This window comes from Salmo salar, chromosome 20 (genome assembly GCF_965601325.2).
Source record: "Salmo salar chromosome 20, fSalSal1, whole genome shotgun sequence".
Lineage (NCBI taxonomy): Eukaryota > Metazoa > Chordata > Actinopteri > Salmoniformes > Salmonidae > Salmo > Salmo salar.
Window position 1 is genome coordinate 87,323,129 of NC_138310.1, and position 22,435 is coordinate 87,345,563.

General features: G+C 42.4%; 1 protein-coding gene across 7 annotated transcripts in view; it reads right to left on the bottom strand.

Moving 5' to 3' along the window:
• Nucleotides 1-22,435, bottom strand: part of LOC106581498 (muscleblind-like protein 1) — a 155,545-nt gene that overhangs the window by 112,216 nt on the left and 20,894 nt on the right. For 6 of the 7 annotated variants that reach the window (XM_082966786.1, XM_082966784.1, XM_082966785.1 and 3 more), the window contains exons 2-3: nucleotides 14,828-14,930; nucleotides 1,011-1,855 (exon numbers count right to left, since the gene is read on the bottom strand). In XM_082966786.1, the coding sequence (XP_082822912.1) occupies nucleotides 1,011-1,184 (174 nt within the window). In that variant the 5' untranslated portion in view covers nucleotides 1,185-1,855; nucleotides 14,828-14,930. Of the gene's footprint in view, nucleotides 1-1,010; nucleotides 1,860-14,827; nucleotides 14,931-22,435 lie in introns of all 7 variants that reach the window. The other variant, XM_014163581.3, reaches the window with a different exon arrangement.

The following is a 22,435-nucleotide window of genomic DNA, read 5'->3' on the forward strand; positions in this document are numbered from 1 at the left end:
TCTCTCCTTACAGACCAGCCAAGTCTTTATTAAGATCTTAGTAATATCTGTCCTTACAGACCAGCCAAGTCTTTTATTAACATCTTAGTAATATCTCTCCTTACAGACCAGCCAAGTCTTTATTAAGATCTTAGTAATATCTCTCCTTACAGACCAGCCAAGTCTTTATTAACATCTTAGTAATATCTCTCCTTACAGACCACCCAAGTCTATATTAAGATCTTAGTAATATCTCTCCTTACAGACCAGCCAAGTCTTTATTAACATCTTAGTAATATCTCTCCTTACAGACCAGCCAAGTCTTTATGAAAGTTTATAGTAATATCTCTCCTTACAGACCAGCCAAGTCTTTATTAACATCTTAGTAATATCTCTCCTTACAGACCAGCCAAGTCTTTATGAAAGTTTATAGTAATATCTCTCCTTACAGACCACCCAAGTCTATAAGAACCTCTATAATGATATCTCTCCTTACAGACCACCCAAGTCTATAAGAACCTCTATAGTGATATCTCTCCTTACAGACCACCCAAGTCTTTATTAACATCTTAGTAATATCGCTCCTTACAGACCAGCCAAGTCTTTATTAAGATCTTAGTAATATCTGTCCTTACAGACCAGCCAAGTCTTTATTAACATCTTAGTAATATCTCTCCTTACAGACCAGCCAAGTCTTTATTAACATCTTAGTAATATCTCTCCTTACAGACCAGCCAAGTCTTTATTAACATCTTAGTAATATCTCTCCTTACAGACATCAGCTTCCTCTTGCAGGAGCTCCAAACCTCCTGACACTTATTGCTTTTCCTTCATCCTGATCTATCCACATCATATGCACCTTCCTCTTCATTTGTGTCCTGCTTCAAGAACAAGCTGACAGTGATTGAAACATTCAGGTAATCCATTGCATGATAGGTATGTTCAACCACCAGAGAGCGTGGACTCCAAAGACAATTCACCCTAAACCCAGAGTGGGACCTTCAGAGATCCATAATCAGCTGAGGACTCACCTTGAGGGAGTCAAAGCAGGCGATGACTCGTCCATTCTCCACCTGGCAGCTCTTGGCAGGGTGGGCAAACTTACACTCACTGTCTGGACGCGAGCACGTCCCTCTTTGGAACTCACGACACACCTCCAGAGTCAGCCATTTTGTGTCCCGAATAGGTGTCAGGTTTACCGCCATTTTGAACCAGGCAGGAGTAGCCGATTAAGAGCAACGGATATCCACGCAGAAAGTGATGTCTCAGGATCTGTGTGAAAGTTTGCTTCTAATGTCACTGAGAGAAATCAAAACGAAACAAGCCAATCTGACGGTGTTTTCTATCCAAGGCCTGTTTGTGGAGGTGAGCCAGGGCCTCTCCTAGGATCTATTGCCCATCCTAAGAGCCTGTTACTGGGGCTGATGAGGTTCCTCCAGTGCCTGACACTGGGCTGGTGGCACTGACGAAAGCTTGCTTTGTATAGGCGGTTTCAACTTCTGTCCTCCTCTCTCTCTCTTTCCTCAGCTAAACTGTCAGGCGAGATGGATGGCAAAACACATTATTGATCGTGTTGGCCCATGTTGTGTAGAGGGAGCAGGTAGCAGGGGGTGGAGTGGAGGGAGGGACAGCGGGAGGACAGTCCCCTCTCACCCACAAAGAAGGAAGAAAATCCTATGTGTTGTCACAGTCAGGCTACAAGGGAGCAGAGACAGTTCCAGAGAGGTGGTAGACGTGGCAGGGAAGGATTATGGGTAGGATGGGGGCACCACCAGGGACCAGGGATCAGAAAGCTCAGCGGGCAGGGATGGCAGTCCTTGGGCTCCTGGTGTGGTCTAGAAGGTCCAAACAGCTACAGGCTTCAGGCAAGGCACTTCTGTCTATGGAGAGGAGAGGAGAGGAGAGGAGAGGAGAGGAGAGGAGAGGAGAGGAGAGGAGAGGAGAGGGAGAGGAGAGGAGAGGCAGTCAGCATTTAACAGAGACAAATGGAAACAAACACACTAATACATACTGATACATATTAATGCACACACACACTAACTCACAAGAGGCCCTAACACCAACTGCCAGCCTCTCGACTGGAAAGTCAAATCTAACACCGTATCGTTTACAATGAAGCACCACGCAGCCACGCATAGCAAATGTATTTTTTTTAAAAGAAGGGGGATGGGAGAGACAGGGAGAGAGAGAAATAGACAGAGATGTAAGAGAAAGAAGAGATGGAGTTTGTGTGAAAATCAAAATGCCCCCCCCCTCATTGAAACAGACTGTGACCTGGGTGAGAACCAATCAGATCGGGCGATTGTTGCAGCAACATTCTGGGCTGAGAGCCAGGTGGGAAGAGACGCACCAACAAAACTGAGGTTTTTGGATATAAAGGACTTTATCGAACAAAACAAACATTTATTGTGTAACTGGGAGTCTTGTGAGTGCAACCATATGAAGATCATCAAAGGTAAGTGATTAAATGTATCGCTATTTCTGACTTGTGTTACTCCTCTACTTGGCTGGTAACTGTTTGTAACGATTTGTCTGCTGGGCGTTGTTCTCAGATAATCACATGGTTTGCTTTCGCCGTAAAGTCTTTTTGAAATCTGACACCGTGGTTGGATTAACAAGAAGTTCATCTTTAAACTGATGTATAACACTTGTATGTTTTATGAATTTTTATAATGAGTATTTCTGGTTTTGTATTTGGCGCTCTGCAATTTCACCGGATGTTGGCCAGGTGGGACGGTAGCATCCCACACCCCCTAGAGAGGTTAAACAAGAGTCTCCATTATGAGATTTGCATCTAATTATTGTATAAAATTAATGAGTAAAGATGAAACTATTTGTGAAATTATGTAATGTGATTTTAAACTGTTTAATGAAAGAGAATCCAGTCATTGGCCCACTCCCATGAGCACAGACATTGATCTGGCATCATGGGACAGCCTTTCTACTGTTACTTATATAACCCCCACCTGGAGGAATTCCCTTCAGACCAAGCGTACCTCGATTACCGAGAGGGCTAAGGTTTGAGTAGAGACCATGCATTCCTCGGTTGCTGAATTCTTAACCAAACCACGTGGTTAAAATCTGAGACTATCGATACCGACAGAATAAGAGCAAATCTTCGATACTAATTACTAGTCTGCAGCTTGGAATTATGTACCATTGAACGCAAAGACCGACAACCGCCAAAATATCTATCTATAAGAACATTTCTGAATGTTACTCTGAAGTATCTATTCTAACCAAAGACTCCAGGGACGCAGAGAGAATCTCGGATGAACTTTCCAACAGAAAATAACAATTCCAACAGAGATCACGACGACACACTGAGCATAAATATATATATTTATTCCGAATGAGTGAGCATTCATGTGCAAAGGATTAGCATTTCAATTGTTATAATTATCAACTCTGTCTTTCACGCCCTTCTCAGTCCCTTTGTCTACCAAGCCGCCATACCGGTATAGCCCACTAGGGCACATCCCCTACCATTTGTTTGTAACCATACCTACTGTTTGTTTGTTTGTTATGCATTTCTGTGATTATTTAGTTAGTTAGTAAATAAATGATTAAGACAATTGATGTATGGATGATTCATAGTGAAGACTGGGTTTGTGCAGACAACCAACAATTTATGACATTTGGAATGAGACTAACGTGAGGTAAAGAATAATTCATTCATTAGAAGACTAATTGATCAGATATTAAAATATCTGAAAAGTTATATTAGGAAAATTATAACTTTGTAATCTGAATATTTTCCTTGGTGCCCCGACTTCCTAGTTAATTACATTTACATGATTAGTTTAATCACGTAATAATAATTACAGAGAATTGATTTGATAAAATAACAATCTTCACTTTACTGATACCAAAGACACGACAGATGTAAAGAAATGTAGAGGTAAAGGCATAGAGGATAAATATTTAAAGGGGATGAAGACATCTCCTCTACACTGCTGAATTCATACATAATTTGCTTCCATCTCTTTACCCTCTTCCTCTTCTACTGTACTGAGAGGTAGGCCTAATCCTGGCCTGACTCAAATGGCCAAGAAAATAGTAAAACATTAAAGGCATCAGCATGCTTCAGTTCGGCTGGCCCTTCCCAGTTCAGCTGGCCCCTCCCAGTTCAGCTGGCCCTTCCCAGTTCAGCTGGCCCCTCCCAGTTCAGCTGGCCCCTCCCAGTTCAGCTGGCCCCTCCAAGTTCAGCTGGCCCCTCCCAGTTCAGCTGGCCCCTCCCAGTTCAGCTGGCCCCTCCAAGTTCAGCTGGCCCCTCCCAGTTCAGCTGGACCCTCCCAGTTCAGCTGGACCCTCCCAGTTCAGTTGGCCCCTCCCAGTTCAGCTGGCCCCTCCCAGTTTGGTTGGCCCCTCCCAGTTCAGCTGGCCCCTCCCAGTTTGGTTGGCCCCTCCTAGTGTGTTCTCATACACCCTTAAAAGACCTTTGCTTGAGAAACAGGAAAAAAGCGGCAATAGTACTGCTTGTCCATTTTGAGACATTGTAGCCAGTATACACTTCCTCAAAATAGCCAGAAGTAATCTAAGATAAGAAATCTGTCATTCATTTTGACGTTTTTGCCAAGGAGATCTTAGTCACACAGTTTTACATCTAACTAAGATGTTTGGTGCAGTATTTCTCACATGGAAAAATGTGCATGAAAATTAATCGTCTCTCATTGAATGACAACAAAGACTTTATAAAAGAATCCCTATTGTTTACCAATCACTGACAAAGGGTTGCTTGGGCCTCCAGAAAAAATGTTGTGTGCCTGAACAGTAGAGAAAACCTAGTCCAAAACGAACAGAAACGTCACAAAATGTCCTCGTAATAATATGTACCAACTGTTTCGGCTGGGAAGCAAGCAAACGCCTTGAGACCAATTGGAAAGTTGGCAGGAGATCTCTGTGAAGATCCAATGAACTATCACTATATCATCCTCCCTCCCTCCCTCTGTCACACCAAGGAGGAGTGAGAGCAAACCCACTCCCTCTCTGCCTAGCTCCCTCCTTCCTTACGTCTCTCATCACATGCCCAGGCCTGTGTGTTCCCGGTGGTGATTCAGTCATGAACATACACACACACACACACACACACACTGCTAAGAAATGCCATTAAATGTGTGGGAACCAGGAGCAATTACAGTAGCTGGACGCTGCTCTAGGGAGAGGGAGAAGGCATAGCTATATAGAACACACAGCTATATAGAACACACAGCTATATAGAACACACAGCTATATAGAACACACAGCTATATAGAACACACAGCTATATAGAACACACATCTATATAGAACACACATCTATATAGAACACCCAGCTATATAGAACACAGCTATATATAGAACACACAGCTACATATAACACACAGCTATATAGTACACACAGCAATATACAACACACAGCTATATATAGAACACACAGCTATATATAGAACACACAGCTATATAGAACACACAGCTATATAGAACACACAGCTATATAGAACACACAGCTATATATAACACACAGCTATATAGAACACACAGCTACATATAACACACAGCTATATAGAACACACAGCTATATATAGAACACACAGCTACATATAACACATAGCTATATAGAACACACAGCTATATAGAACACACAGCTATATATAGAACACACAGCTACATATAACACACAGCTATATAGAACACACAGCTATATATAGAACACACAGCTACATATAACACATAGCTATATAGAACACACAGCTATATAGAACACACAGCTATAGAACACACAGCTATATAGAACACACAGCTATAGAACACACAGCTATATAGAACACAAGTATAAAACACACAGCTATAGAACACACAGCTATAGAACAGACATTTATATAGAACACACAGCTATAGAACACACATTTATATAGAACACACAGCTATAGAACACACAGCTATATAGAACACACAGCTACGGAACACACAGCTATATAGAACACACAGCTACAGAACACACAGCTATATCGAACACAGCTATAGAACACACAGCTATAGAACACACAGCTATAGAACACACAGCTATATAGAACACACAGCTATAGAACACACAGCTATAGAACACACAGCTATAGAACACACAGCTATATAGAACACACAGCTACATATAACACACAGCTATAGAACACACAGCTATATAGAACACACAGCTATAGAACACACAGCTATAGAACACACATCTATATAGAACACACAGCTATAGAACACACAGTTATAGAACACACAGCTATATAGAACACACAGCTATAGAACACACAGCTATATAGAACACACAGCTATAGAACACACAGCTATAGAACACACAGCTATAGAACACACAGCTATAGAACACACAGCTATATAGAACACACAGCTATAGAACACACAGCTATATAGAACACACAGCTATAGAACACACAGCTATATAGAACACACAGCTATAGAACACACAGCTATATAGAACACACAGCTATATAGAACACACAGCTATATAGAACACACAGCTATAGAACACACAGCTATATAGAACACACAGTTATAGAACACACAGCTATAGAACACACAGCTATATAGAACACCCAGCTATATAGAACACACAGCTATAGAACACACAGCTATAGAACACACAGCTATAGAACACACAGCTATATAGAACACACAGCTATAGAACACACAGCTATATAGAACACACAGCTATATAGAACACACAGCTATAGAACACACAGCTATATAGAACACACAGCTATAGAACACACAGCTATATAGAACACACAGTTATAGAACACACAGCTATAGAACACACAGCTATATAGAATACCCAGCTATATAGAACACACAGCTATAGAACACACAGCTATAGAACACACAGCTATAGAACACACAGCTATATAGAACACACAGCTATATAGAACACACAGCTATATAGAACACACAGCTATAGAACACACAGCTATATAGAACACACAGCTATATAGAACACCCAGCTATATAGAACACCCAGCTATATAGAACACACAGCTATATAGAACACACAGCTATAGAACACACAGCTATAGAACACACAGCTATATAGAACACACAGCTATATAGAACACACAGCTATAGAACACACAGCTATAGAACACACAGCTATATAGAACACACAGCTATAGAACACACAGCTATAGAACACACAGCTATATAGAACACACAGCTATAGAACACACAGCTATAGAACACACAGCTATAGAACACACAGCTATAGAACACACAGCTATATAGAACACACAGCTATATAGAACACACAGCTATAGAACACACAGCTATAGAACACACAGCTATATAGAACACACAGCTATAGAACACACAGCTATAGAACACACAGCTATATAGAACACACAGCTATAGAACACACAGCTATAGAACACACAGCTATATAGAACACACAGCTATAGAACACACAGCTATAGAACACACAGCTATATAGAACACACAGCTATATAGAACACACAGCTATAGAACACACAGCTATATAGAACACACAGCTATAGAACACACAGCTATAGAACACACAGCTATATAGAACACACAGCTATAGAACACACAGCTATATAGAACACACAGCTATAGAACACACAGCTATATAGAACACACAGCTATATAGAACACACAGCTATAGAACACACAGCTATATAGAACACACAGCTATAGAACACACAGCTATAGAACACACAGCTATATAGAACACACAGCTATAGAACACCCAACTTGAGAACACACAGCTATATAGAACACACAGCTATAGAACACACAGCTATATAGAACACACAGCTATAGAACACACAGCTATAGAACACACAGCTATATAGAACACACAGCTATAGAACACACAGCTATAGAACACACAGCTATATAGAACACACAGCTATAGAACACACAGCTATATAGAACACACAGCTATAGAACACACAGTTATAGAACACACAGCTATAGAACACACAGCTATAGAACACACAGCTATATAGAACACACAGCTATAGAACACACAGCTATAGAACACACAGCTATATAGAACACACAGCTATAGAACACACAGCTATAGAACACACAGCTATAGAACACACAGCTATAGAACACACAGCTATATAGAACACACAGCTATAGAACACACAGCTATATAGAACACACAGCTATATAGAACACACAGCTATATAGAACACACAGCTATAGAACACACAGCTATAGAACACACAGCTATAGAACACACAGCTATATAGAACACACAGCTATAGAACACACAGCTATATAGAACACACAGCTATAGAACACACAGCTATAGAACACACAGCTATAGAACACACAGCTATATAGAACACACAGCTATAGAACACACAGCTATATAGAACACACAGCTATAGAACACACAGCTATAGAACACACAGCTATAGAACACACAGCTATATAGAACACACAGCTATAGAACACATAGCTATATAGAACACACAGCTATAGAACACACAGCTATAGAACACACAGCTATATAGAACACACAGCTATAGAACACACAGCTATAGAACACACAGCTATAGAACACACAGCTATATAGAACACACAGCTATAGAACACACAGCTATAGAACACACAGCTATATAGAACACACAGCTATAGAACACACAGCTATATAGAACACACAGCTATAGAACACACAGCTATAGAACACACAGCTATAGAACACACAGCTATATAGAACACACAGCTACATATAACACACAGCTATAGAACACACAGCTATATAGAACACACAGCTATAGAACACACAGCTATAGAACACACAGTTATAGAACACACAGCTATAGAACACACAGCTATATAGAACACACAGCTATAGACCACACAGCTATATAGAACACACAGCTATAGAACACACAGCTATAGAACACACAGCTATAGAACACACAGCTATAGAACACACAGCTATAGAACACACAGCTATAGAACACACAGCTATATAGAACACACAGCTATAGAACACACAGCTATATAGAACACACAGCTATAGAACACACAGCTATATAGAACACACAGCTATAGAACACACAGCTATATAGAACACACAGATATAGAACACACAGCTATATAGAACACACAGTTATAGAACACACAGCTATAGAACACACAGCTATATAGAACACCCAGCTATATAGAACACACAGCTATAGAACACACAGCTATAGAACACACAGCTATATAGAACACACAGCTATAGAACACACAGCTATAGAACACACAGCTATATAGAACACACAGCTATATAGAACACACAGCTATATAGAACACACAGCTATAGAACACACAGCTATAGAACACACAGCTATATAGAACACACAGCTATAGAACACACAGCTATAGAACACACAGCTATATAGAACACACAGCTATAGAACACACAGCTATAGAACACACAGCTATATAGAACACACAGCTATAGAACACACAGCTATAGAACACACAGCTATATAGAACACACAGCTATAGAACACACAGCTATAGAACACACAGCTATATAGAACACACAGCTATATAGAACACACAGCTATAGAACACACAGCTATAGAACACACAGCTATATAGAACACACAGCTATAGAACACACAGCTATAGAACACACAGCTATATAGAACACACAGCTATAGAACACACAGCTATATAGAACACACAGCTATAGAACACACAGCTATAGAACACACAGCTATATAGAACACACAGCTATATAGAACACACAGCTATAGAACACACAGCTATATAGAACACACAGCTATAGAACACACAGCTATAGAACACACAGCTATATAGAACACACAGCTATAGAACACCCAACTTGAGAACACACAGCTATATAGAGCACACAGCTATAGAACACACAGCTATATAGAACACACAGCTATAGAACACACAGCTATAGAACACACAGCTATATAGAACACACAGCTATAGAACACACAGCTATAGAACACACAGCTATATAGAACACACAGCTATAGAACACACAGCTATATAGAACACACAGCTATAGAACACACAGTTATAGAACACACAGCTATAGAACACACAGCTATAGAACACACAGCTATATAGAACACAAAGCTATAGAACACACAGCTATAGAACACACAGCTATATAGAACACACAGCTATAGAACACACAGCTATAGAACACACAGCTATAGAACACACAGCTATAGAACACACAGCTATATAGAACACACAGCTATATAGAACACACAGCTATATAGAACACACAGCTATATAGAACACACAGCTATAGAACACACAGCTATAGAACACACAGCTATATAGAACACACAGCTATAGAACACACAGCTATAGAACACACAGCTATATAGAACACACAGCTATATAGAACACACAGCTATAGAACACACAGCTATATAGAACACACAGCTATAGAACACACAGCTATAGAACACACAGCTATATAGAACACACAGCTATAGAACACCCAACTTGAGAACACACAGCTATATAGAACACACAGCTATAGAACACACAGCTATATAGAACACACAGCTATAGAACACACAGCTATAGAACACACAGCTATATAGAACACACAGCTATAGAACACACAGCTATAGAACACACAGCTATATAGAACACACAGCTATAGAACACACAGCTATATAGAACACACAGCTATAGAACACACAGTTATAGAACACACAGCTATAGAACACACAGCTATAGAACACACAGCTATATAGAACACAAAGCTATAGAACACACAGCTATAGAACACACAGCTATATAGAACACACAGCTATAGAACACACAGCTATAGAACACACAGCTATAGAACACACAGCTATAGAACACACAGCTATATAGAACACACAGCTATAGAACACACAGCTATATAGAACACACAGCTATATAGAACACACAGCTATATAGAACACACAGCTATAGAACACACAGCTATAGAACACACAGCTATAGAACACACAGCTATATAGAACACACAGCTATAGAACACACAGCTATATAGAACACACAGCTATAGAACACACAGCTATAGAACACACAGCTATAGAACACACAGCTATATAGAACACACAGCTATAGAACACACAGCTATATAGAACACACAGCTATAGAACACACAGCTATAGAACACACAGCTATAGAACACACAGCTATATAGAACACACAGCTATAGAACACACAGCTATATAGAACACACAGCTATAGAACACACAGCTATAGAACACACAGCTATATAGAACACACAGCTATAGAACACACAGCTATAGAACACACAGCTATAGAACACACAGCTATATAGAACACACAGCTATAGAACACACAGCTATAGAACACACAGCTATATAGAACACACAGCTATAGAACACACAGCTATATAGAACACACAGCTATAGAACACACAGCTATAGAACACACAGCTATAGAACACACAGCTATATAGAACACACAGCTACATATAACACACAGCTATAGAACACACAGCTATATAGAACACACAGCTATAGAACACACAGCTATAGAACACACAGTTATAGAACACACAGCTATAGAACACACAGCTATATAGAACACACAGCTATAGACCACACAGCTATATAGAACACACAGCTATAGAACACACAGCTATAGAACACACAGCTATAGAACACACAGCTATAGAACACACAGCTATAGAACACACAGCTATATAGAACACACAGCTATAGAACACACAGCTATATAGAACACACAGCTATAGAACACACAGCTATATAGAACACACAGCTATAGAACACACAGCTATATAGAACACACAGCTATAGAACACACAGCTATATAGAACACACAGATATAGAACACACAGCTATATAGAACACACAGTTATAGAACACACAGCTATAGAACACACAGCTATATAGAACACCCAGCTATATAGAACACACAGCTATAGAACACACAGCTATAGAACACACAGCTATATAGAACACACAGCTATAGAACACACAGCTATAGAACACACAGCTATATAGAACACACAGCTATATAGAACACACAGCTATATAGAACACACAGCTATAGAACACACAGCTATAGAACACACAGCTATATAGAACACACAGCTATAGAACACACAGCTATAGAACACACAGCTATATAGAACACACAGCTATAGAACACACAGCTATAGAACACACAGCTATATAGAACACACAGCTATAGAACACACAGCTATAGAACACACAGCTATATAGAACACACAGCTATAGAACACACAGCTATAGAACACACAGCTATATAGAACACACAGCTATATAGAACACACAGCTATAGAACACACAGCTATAGAACACACAGCTATATAGAACACACAGCTATAGAACACACAGCTATAGAACACACAGCTATATAGAACACACAGCTATAGAACACACAGCTATAGAACACACAGCTATATAGAACACACAGCTATAGAACACACAGCTATAGAACACACAGCTATATAGAACACACAGCTATATAGAACACACAGCTATAGAACACACAGCTATATAGAACACACAGCTATAGAACACACAGCTATAGAACACACAGCTATAGAACACCCAACTTGAGAACACACAGCTATATAGAACACACAGCTATAGAACACACAGCTATATAGAACACACAGCTATAGAACACACAGCTATAGAACACACAGCTATATAGAACACACAGCTATAGAACACACAGCTATAGAACACACAGCTATATAGAACACACAGCTATAGAACACACAGCTATATAGAACACACAGCTATAGAACACACAGTTATAGAACACACAGCTATAGAACACACAGCTATAGAACACACAGCTATATAGAACACAAAGCTATAGAACACACAGCTATAGAACACACAGCTATATAGAACACACAGCTATAGAACACACAGCTATAGAACACACAGCTATATAGAACACACAGCTATAGAACACACAGCTATATAGAACACACAGCTATATAGAACACAAAGCTATATAGAACACACAGCTATATAGAACACACAGCTATAGAACACACAGCTATATAGAACACACAGCTATAGAACACACAGCTATATAGAACACACAGCTATAGAACACACAGCTATAGAACACACAGCTATATAGAACACACAGCTATAGAACACACAGCTATAGAACACACAGCTATAGAACACACAGCTATAGAACACACAGCTATATAGAACACACAGCTATAGAACACACAGCTATATAGAACACACAGCTATAGAACACACAGCTATAGAACACACAGCTATATAGAACACACAGCTATAGAACACACAGCTATAGAACACACAGCTATAGAACACACAGCTATATAGAACACACAGCTATATAGAACACACAGCTATAGAACACACAGTTATAGAACACACAGCTATAGAACACACAGCTATAGAACACACAGCTATAGAACACACAGCTATAGAACACACAGCTATATAGAACACACAGCTATAGAACACACAGCTATATAGAACACACAGCTATATAGAACACACAGCTATAGAACACACAGCTATATAGAACACACAGCTATAGAACACACAGCTATAGAACACACAGCTATAGAACACACAGTTATAGAACACACAGCTATAGAACACACAGCTATAGAACACACAGCTATAGAACACACAGCTATATAGAACACACAGCTATATAGAACACACAGCTATAGAACACACAGCTATATAGAACACACAGCTATATAGAACACACAGCTATAGAACACACAGCTATAGAACACACAGCTATAGAACACACAGCTATAGAACACACAGCTATAGAACACACAGCTATATAGAACACACAGCTATAGAACACACAGCTATAGAACACACAGTTATAGAACACACAGCTATATAGAACACACAGTTATAGAACACACAGCTATAGAACACACAGCTATATAGAACACACAGCTATAGAACACACAGCTATAGAACACACAGCTATATAGAACACACAGCTATATAGAACACACAGCTATAGAACACACAGCTATAGAACACACAGCTATATAGAACACACAGCTATAGAACACACAGCTATAGAACACACAGCTATAGAACACACAGCTATATAGAACACACAGCTATAGAACACACAGCTATAGAACACACAGCTATAGAACACACAGCTATAGAACACACAGCTATATAGAACACACAGCTATAGAACACACAGCTATATAGAACACACAGCTATAGAACACACAGCTATATAGAACACACAGCTATAGAACACACAGCTATAGAACACACAGCTATAGAACACACAGCTATAGAACACACAGCTATATAGAACACACAGCTATAGAACACACAGCTATAGAACACACAGCTATAGAACACACAGCTATATAGAACACACAGCTATATAGAACACACAGCTATATAGAACACACAGCTATAGAACACACAGCTATATAGAACACACAGCTATATAGAACACACAGCTATATAGAACACACAGTTATAGAACACACAGCTATAGAACACACAGCTATATAGAACACACAGCTATAGAACACACAGCTATAGAACACACAGCTATATAGAACACACAGCTATATAGAACACACAGCTATAGAACACACAGCTATAGAACACACAGCTATAGAACACACAGCTATAGAACACACAGCTATAGAACACACAGCTATATAGAACACACAGCTATAGAACACACAGCTATAGAACACACAGCTATAGAACACCCAACTTGAGAACACACAAGCAAACATAAACAAATACTATGCTCACAAATCAAACCTGCCTTGAGCGGTAGGACAGGACACGAGGCAGAATGACGCTCCTTGGCTGGCTGGCTGCTATCACTCACCATCTGGAGGGATAACAACGACACTTCAACGCCCTATGAGCACAGGACGTTGAAAATACGTTAACATGACTTCAGTAGACCGGGATCCAAAAGACAGACTGGTATGGATGCCATCTATCATGCCTCTTTATAGTCAGTTGGTGTTCATAACGTGTTACGAAGGCTCATATAGTAAATCATACCAGACCAAACGATGACTGATTCTCTGAGTTGATGGAACTGTTGAAGAATCACTCTTACGTGTAGGGAATATATACATAAAGGACTCATCAATAAACAATCTTAGCCTGAATAAATAATGGATGGACCCATTTCCCATTGCCACAGGCTGAAGATAATACTATACTGAACCACCGTCATCCCATTAGAGCAGATAGCTGAGGTAATGACCGGAGCACAGGGAAACTGGCTGGCTGAGCTGGGCCGGATGCTGTAGGTTCAGACAGGCTAACATGCTAATAATACACACATATGATTATGCACATAACCACATGTGACAGACACATGTACACTGACAAACGCACACACACACACACACACACACACACACACACACACACACACACACACACACACACACACACACACACACACACACACACTATGAAAGATATGTTTTGACAGCCCATATCTACAGGACAATCCCACATGTTGATGTTGTATCTCACAGCGTTGTACTCTGTACGTATGATAGTCAGATTGGTGTCACTGATGTTCATGTGTCACTCTCTTTAGAGACATCCATCTGATCATGTGATAACCTGCTGCTAAAACGGGCCCACTCCCCCAGCCTAACCCAGGATTATTTTACACTAATGAAGATTGTCCAGGAATAACAGGGACGTGGGGAGGAGCCAGGGACCTGGATAACACAAGCTGCTGCTGAAGATCAGCTGGATGGTCTCAGAGCTGAGCATGAACAGCCAACCAGCTCTTACAGTCACAATTCAAAATTAGACCTTCATCCATGTTTGTAAAATGTAACATTTTGAAGTGTTAATTTTAGGCATGAACTCAGAATGAACTCTATGCATCTGTTCTGTTACTGGATTTGAACTTTCACCGTTTGGAATCAGAGGCAGATGCTTACAACCATCGATCGTCCCCGTTCACGGTCAACTGCTCGGCATCCTCCACAGCAACCCGCCAAAGCCTCCACCATTTCTCCTTCACCAAAATCCAGATAGCTGATGTTCTGAAAGAGCTGCAAAATCTGGACCCATACAAATGGCTAGACAATCTGGACCCTCTCTTTCTAATATGATCTGCCGAAATTGTTGCAACCCCTATCACTAGCCTGTTCAACCTCTCTTTTGTATCGTCTGAGATTCCCAAAGATTGGAAAGCTGCCGCGGTCATCCCCCTCTTCAAAGGGGGAGACACTCTAGACCCAAACTGCTACAGACCTATATCTATCCTACCCTGTCTTTCTAAGGTCTTCGAAAGCCAAGTTAACAAACAGATAACCGACCATTTCGAATCCCACCGTACCTTCTCCGATATGCAATCTGGTTTCAGAGCTGGTCAAGGGTGCACCTCAGCCACGCTCAAGGTCCTAAACGACATCATAACCACCATCGATAAGAGACATTACTGTGCAGCCGTATTCATCGACCTGGCCAAGGCTTTCGACTCTGTCAATCACCACATTCTTATTGGCAGACTCGACAGCCTTGGTTTCTCAAATGATTGCCTCGCCTGGTTTACCAACTACTTCTCTGATAGAGTTCAGTATGTCAAATCGGAGGGCCTGTTGTCCAGACCTCTGGCAGTCTCTATGGGTGTGCCACAAGGTTCAATTCTCGGGCCGACTCTCTTCTCTGTATACACCAATGATGTTGCTCTTGCTGCTGGTGATTCTCTGATCCAACTCTACGCAGACGACACCATTCTGTATACTTCTGGCCCCTCTTTGGACACTGTGTTAACTAACCTCTAGACGAGCTTCAATGCGATACAACTCTCCTTCTGTGGCCTCCAACTGCTCTTAAACGCAAGTAAAACTAAATGCATGCTATTCAATCGATCACTGCCCGCACCTGCTCGCCCGTCCAGCATCACCACTCTGGACGGCTCTGACTTAGAATACGTGGACAACTACAAATACCTGGGTGTCTGGTTAGACTGTAAACTCTCCTTCCAGACTCACATTAACCTGTTTAGGATAGGGGGCAGTATTGACACGGCTGGATAAAAAACGTACCCGATTTAATCTGGTTACCACTCCTACCCAGTAACTAGAATATCGGTGTATACTCGGCCTTGTCTTAGGATGGTAAGTTGGTGGTTGGAGACATCCCTCTAGTGGTGTAGGGGCTGTGCTCTGGCAAAGTGGGTGGGGTTATATCCTGCCTGTTTGGCCCTGTCTGGGGGTATCATCGGATGGGGCCACAGTGTCTTCTGATCCCTCCTGTTTCAGCCTCCAGTATTTATGCTGCAGTAGTTTATGTGTCAGGGGGCTAGGGTCAGTCTGTTACATCTGGAGTATTTCTCTTGTCTTATCCGGTGTCCTGCGTGAATTTAAATATGCTCTCTCTAATTCTCTCTTTCTCTCTTTCTGTCTTTCTCTCGGAGGACCTGAGCCCTAGGACCATGCCTCAGGACTACCTGGTATGATGACTCCTTGCTGTCCCCAGTCCACCTGGCCGTGCTGCTGCTCCAGTTTCAACTGTTCTGCCTGCGGCTATGGAACCCTGACCTGTTCACCGGACATGCTTGTTGCACCCTCGACAACTACTATGATTATTATTATTTGACCATGCTGGTCATTTATGAACATTTTAACATCTTGACCATGTTCTGTTATAATATCCACCCTGCACAGCCAGAAGAGGACTGGCCACCACTCATAGCCTGGTTCCTTTCTAGGTTTCTTCCTAGGTTTTTGGCCTTTCTAGGGAGTTTTTCCTAGGGAGTTTTTCCTAGCCACCGTGCTTCTTTCACATGCATTGCTTGCTGTTTGGGGTTATAGGCTGGGTTTCTGTACAGCACTTTGAGATATCAGCTGATGTACGAAGGGCTATATAAATACATTTTATTTGATATATTGTAATTACTTTGCCACCATGGCCCATTTATTGCCTTAACTTACCTCATTTGCACTCACTGTATATAGACTTTTTGTTTTCTTTTGTTCTACTGTATTATTGACTGTATGTTTTGTTTATTCCATGTGTAATTCTGTGTTGTTGTATGTGTCGAATTGCTATGCTTTATCTTGGCCAGGTCGCAGTTGCAAATGAGAACTTGTTCTCAACTAGCCTACCTGGTTAAATAAAGGTGAAAAAAATATATATACTTCACAACGCCCTAGCAAATCTGAAACCTGCTTGAAGGTCACAGCGCTTAATGTTGCCCCTGGTGGCTGGTTTCCACGTCATCTCCTGACGTCCTCAGACATGGATGGATGTCAAATACGGACTTGTATTACGGGTGACCTGGCTGTGTATAGCATGTTCTGTTACTGTGTTCTGTGTGAGAGAGAGATTGAGAAAGAAAGAAAGAAAGAAAGAAAGAAAGAAAGAAAGAAAGAAAGAAAGAAAGAAAGAAAGAAAGAAAGAAAGAAAGAAAGAAAGAAAGAAAGAAAGAAAGAAAGAAAGAAAGAAAGAAAGAAAGAAAGAGAAACAGTGAACAAGAAAAAAAGAGTGGGAAGGAAAATGCTTAGTTGGAAGCCATTTCTTCACCTTAAATTACTTCCAGAGCGAGAGCAAGGGAGAGAGAGAGAGGGAGAGAGATGGAGAGGGAGAGTGGGAGAGGGAGAGGGAGAGGGAGAGAGGGAGAGAGAGAGAGAGATGGAGAGGGAGAGTGGGAGAGGGAGAGGGAGAGAGAGAGGGAGAGAAACAGTGAACAAGAAAAAAAGAGTGGGAAGGAAAATGCTTAGTTGGAAGCCATTTCTTCACCTTAAATTACTTCCAGAGCGAGAGCAAGGGAGAGAGAGAGAGGGAGAGAGAGAGAGGGAGAGAGAGAGAGGGAGAGGGAGAGAGAGAAAGTGGGGAGAAGGAGGGTGATAGAGAGATAGAGAGAGAGAGAGAGAGAGAGAGAGAAAAAGTAGGGAGAGGGAGGGTGAATGTGGGAGAAAGAGAGAGGGAGAAAGATACCTTAATTTACTGCAGTGGGCTGAATCAGTCTTAAACAAATCCACTTTGAACTACACGTCACACACATGGTTATGGGCTGAAGAAAATACACCTGTACCATGTCAGATATAGAGTGGAATTTTTTTCAATTTATAGTTTTGTTTCTTAGTATTACACTTTATATTTAAGAAGAAAAGTAGCAACCATTTCTTAGAAGGAATATGGAAAGAAGGAAGGAAGGAAGAGAGAGTGGAATATAAGCTTCAGAAACTGTAAACTCTTGATTTCCACATATTGAAAATTAGCCACTACCATTTTAACTTAACCTCCAACAATCATAGCCTCATGTTTACTGCATGGGCAACCACTTCTTTTGTGTTGGATTTGACATTGTAGATATACCAGAACCATTCCAACTGCAAACAGAATGGGTACTCTACTGTGAGTACTCTGAAACACTGCAATCACTTGCTGGGTAATGTAGTCATCTCTGCTTTCCTAAATGCCCACTTATAGAGCTGAGAAGGTCATGGCTGTCATGGCTGTGGCGAGGTAATACCAGAGGACAGACAGACAGACTGACAGAGAGAGTGACAGACAGACAGACTGACAGAGAGAGTGACAGACAGACTGACAGAGAGAGTGACAGACAGACAGACAGACAGACAGACAGACAGACAGACAGACAGACAGACAGACAGACAGACAGACAGACAGACAGACAGACAGACAGACAGACAGACAGACAGACAGACAGACAGACAGACAGACAGACAGACAGAGAGTGAGAGACAGACAGAGGACGGACAGACAGACAGACTGACAGAGAGAGTGACAGACAGACAGACAGACAGACAGACAGACAGACAGACAGACAGACAGACAGACAGACAGACAGACAGACAGACAGACAGACAGACAGACAGACAGACAGACAGACAGAGGACGGACAGAAAGACAGACTAACAGAGAAAGTGAGAGACAGACAGAGGACGGACAGACAGACTGACAGAGAGAGTGAGAGACAGACAGACAGACAGACAGACAGACAGACAGACAGACAGACTGACAGAGAGAGTGAGAGACAGACAGAGGACAGACAGACAGACTGACTGACTGACTGACTGACTGACTGACAGAGAGAGTGAGAGACAGTAATGCAAGAGGTTAAAGGGCGCTGACTGTGACTGCAGCAGCAGAGAGCAGAGCGCTAGAGAACAGATGCTGGGGAGTCACATTTCACCGCATCGCCGGCTGGCCAGGATATCATATATACAACCTGGGCTAACCTTTACTGGATCAGGATGCGGGAGCCGGGGGGGGGGGGGGGGGGGGTGGTGGAGAGGCAAGGAGAGAGGGGGTGTGAGAGGTAAGGAGAGGTGGTGACAGGATGGAGAGGGAAAAGACAGGATGGAGAGGTGGTGACAGGATGGAGAGGGGAGAGGACAGGATGAATGACAAACAGAAAAGTGTGGAAAGGAGAAAAATAATTATGATCAAGATATAACATTAGAAGGATACGAGAAGAAAATAACAGAGGGAAGGTATAGGAAAGATGTAAGAGGACAGACAGAAAGAGAGGTCACGAGGATGAAATGACAGGGAGAGAAGAAGAGGCAGAACAGAAAATGATTGGAACTGAGAAAGAGAGAGGAGTGGGAGAGGTAGCAAGGAATAGAGTGTGAAGGAGAGGAGAGAGGGAGAGAGGGTGAAAGAGAGGAGAGAGGGAGAGAGGGTGAAAGAGAGGAGAGAGGGAGAGAGGGTAAATGAGAGGAGAGAGGGGAAGAGTATGAAGGAGAGGAGAGAGGGAGAGAGTGTGAAGGAGAGGAGAGAGGGAGAGAGGGTAAATGAGAGGAGAGAGGAGAATAGTATGAAGGAGAGGAGCGAGGGGAAGAGTATGAAGGAGAGGAGAGAGGGAGAGAGTGTGAAGGAGAGGAGAGAGGGAGAGAGGGTAAATGAGAGGAGAGAGGAGAATAGTATGAAGGAGAGGAGCGAGGGGAAGAGTATGAAGGAGAGGAGAGAGGGGAAGAGTATGAAGGAGAGGAGAGAGGGAGAGAGTGTGAAGGAGAATAGAGAGAGAGAGAGGGTGAAGGAGCGGAGAGCGGGAGAGAGTGTGAAGGAGTGGTGGTGCGAGAGAATGTGAAGGAAAGGAGACAGGGAGAGAGGGTGAAGGAGAGGAGAGAGGGAGAGAGTGTAAGGAGAGGTAGTGCAAGAGAATGTGAAGGAGAGGAGAGAGGAGAGAGGGAGAGAGTGTGAAGGAGAGGAGAGAGGGAGAGAGGGTGAAGGAGAGGAGAGAGGAGAGAGGAGAGGAGAGAGGAGAGAGGGTGAAGGAGAGGAGAGAGGAGAGAGTATGAGAAGAGAGGAGAGAGTTTGAAGGAGAGGAGAGAGGAGAGAGAGGTGAAGGAGAGGAGAGAGGGTGAAGGAGAGGAGAGAGGGAGAGAGGGTGAAGGAGAGGAGAGAGGAGAGAGTATGAGAAGAGAGGAGAGAGTTTGAAGGAGAGGAGAGAGGAGAGAGAGGTGAAGGAGAGGAGAGAGGGTGAAGGAGAGGAGAGAGGGAGAGAGGGTGAAGGAGAGGAGAGAGGAGAGAGGAGAGGAGAGAGGAGAGAGGGTGAAGGAGAGGAGAGAGGGTGAAGGAGAGGAGAGAGGGAGAGAGGGTGAAGGAGAGGAGAGAGGAGAGAGGAGAGGAGAGAGGAGAGAGGGTGAAGGAGAGGAGAGAGGGTGAAGGAGAGGAGAGAGGGAGAGAGGGTGAAGGAGAGGAGAGAGGAGAGAGGAGAGGAGAGAGGAGAGAGGGTGCAGGAGAGGAGAGAGGAGAGAGGAGAGGAGAGAGGAGAGAGGAGAGGAGAGAGGAGAGAGGGTGAAGGAGAGGAGAGAGGAGAGAGTATGAGGAGAGAGGAGAGAGGGTGCAGGAGAGGAGAGAGGGAGAGAGGGTGAAGGAGAGGAGAGAGGAGAGAGTATGAGGAGAGAGGAGAGAGGGTGCAGGAGAGGAGAGAGGAGAGAGTATGAGGAGAGAGGAGAGAGTTTGAAGGAGAGGAGAGAGGACAGAGAGGTGAAGGAGAGGAGAGAGGGAGAAGGAGAGGAGAGAGGGAGAAAGTGTGAAGGAGAGGTGGCGAGGTAGAAAGTGTCAGGAGAGGAGAAAGGGAGAGCGGGTGAAGAAGAGGAGAGAGGGAGAGAGGGTGAAGAAGAGGAGAGAGGGAGAGAGGGTGAAGGAGCGGAGAGAGGGAGAGGGGGTGAAAGAGAGGAGAGAGGGAGAGAGGGTGAAGAAGAGGAGAGAGGGAGTGAGAGTGAAGGAGAAGAGAGAGGGAGAGAATGTGAAGGAGAGAAGAGGGGGAGAGAGTGTGAAGCAGAGGAGAGATGAGAGGAGAGAGGGTAAATGAGGTAAAGGAGAGAAGGGGAGACAGGAGAGAGTGATTTTCCATCCTGGCACTCAGCTGACAGTCAGCACTGTGTGCATTCCAGCTGGAGA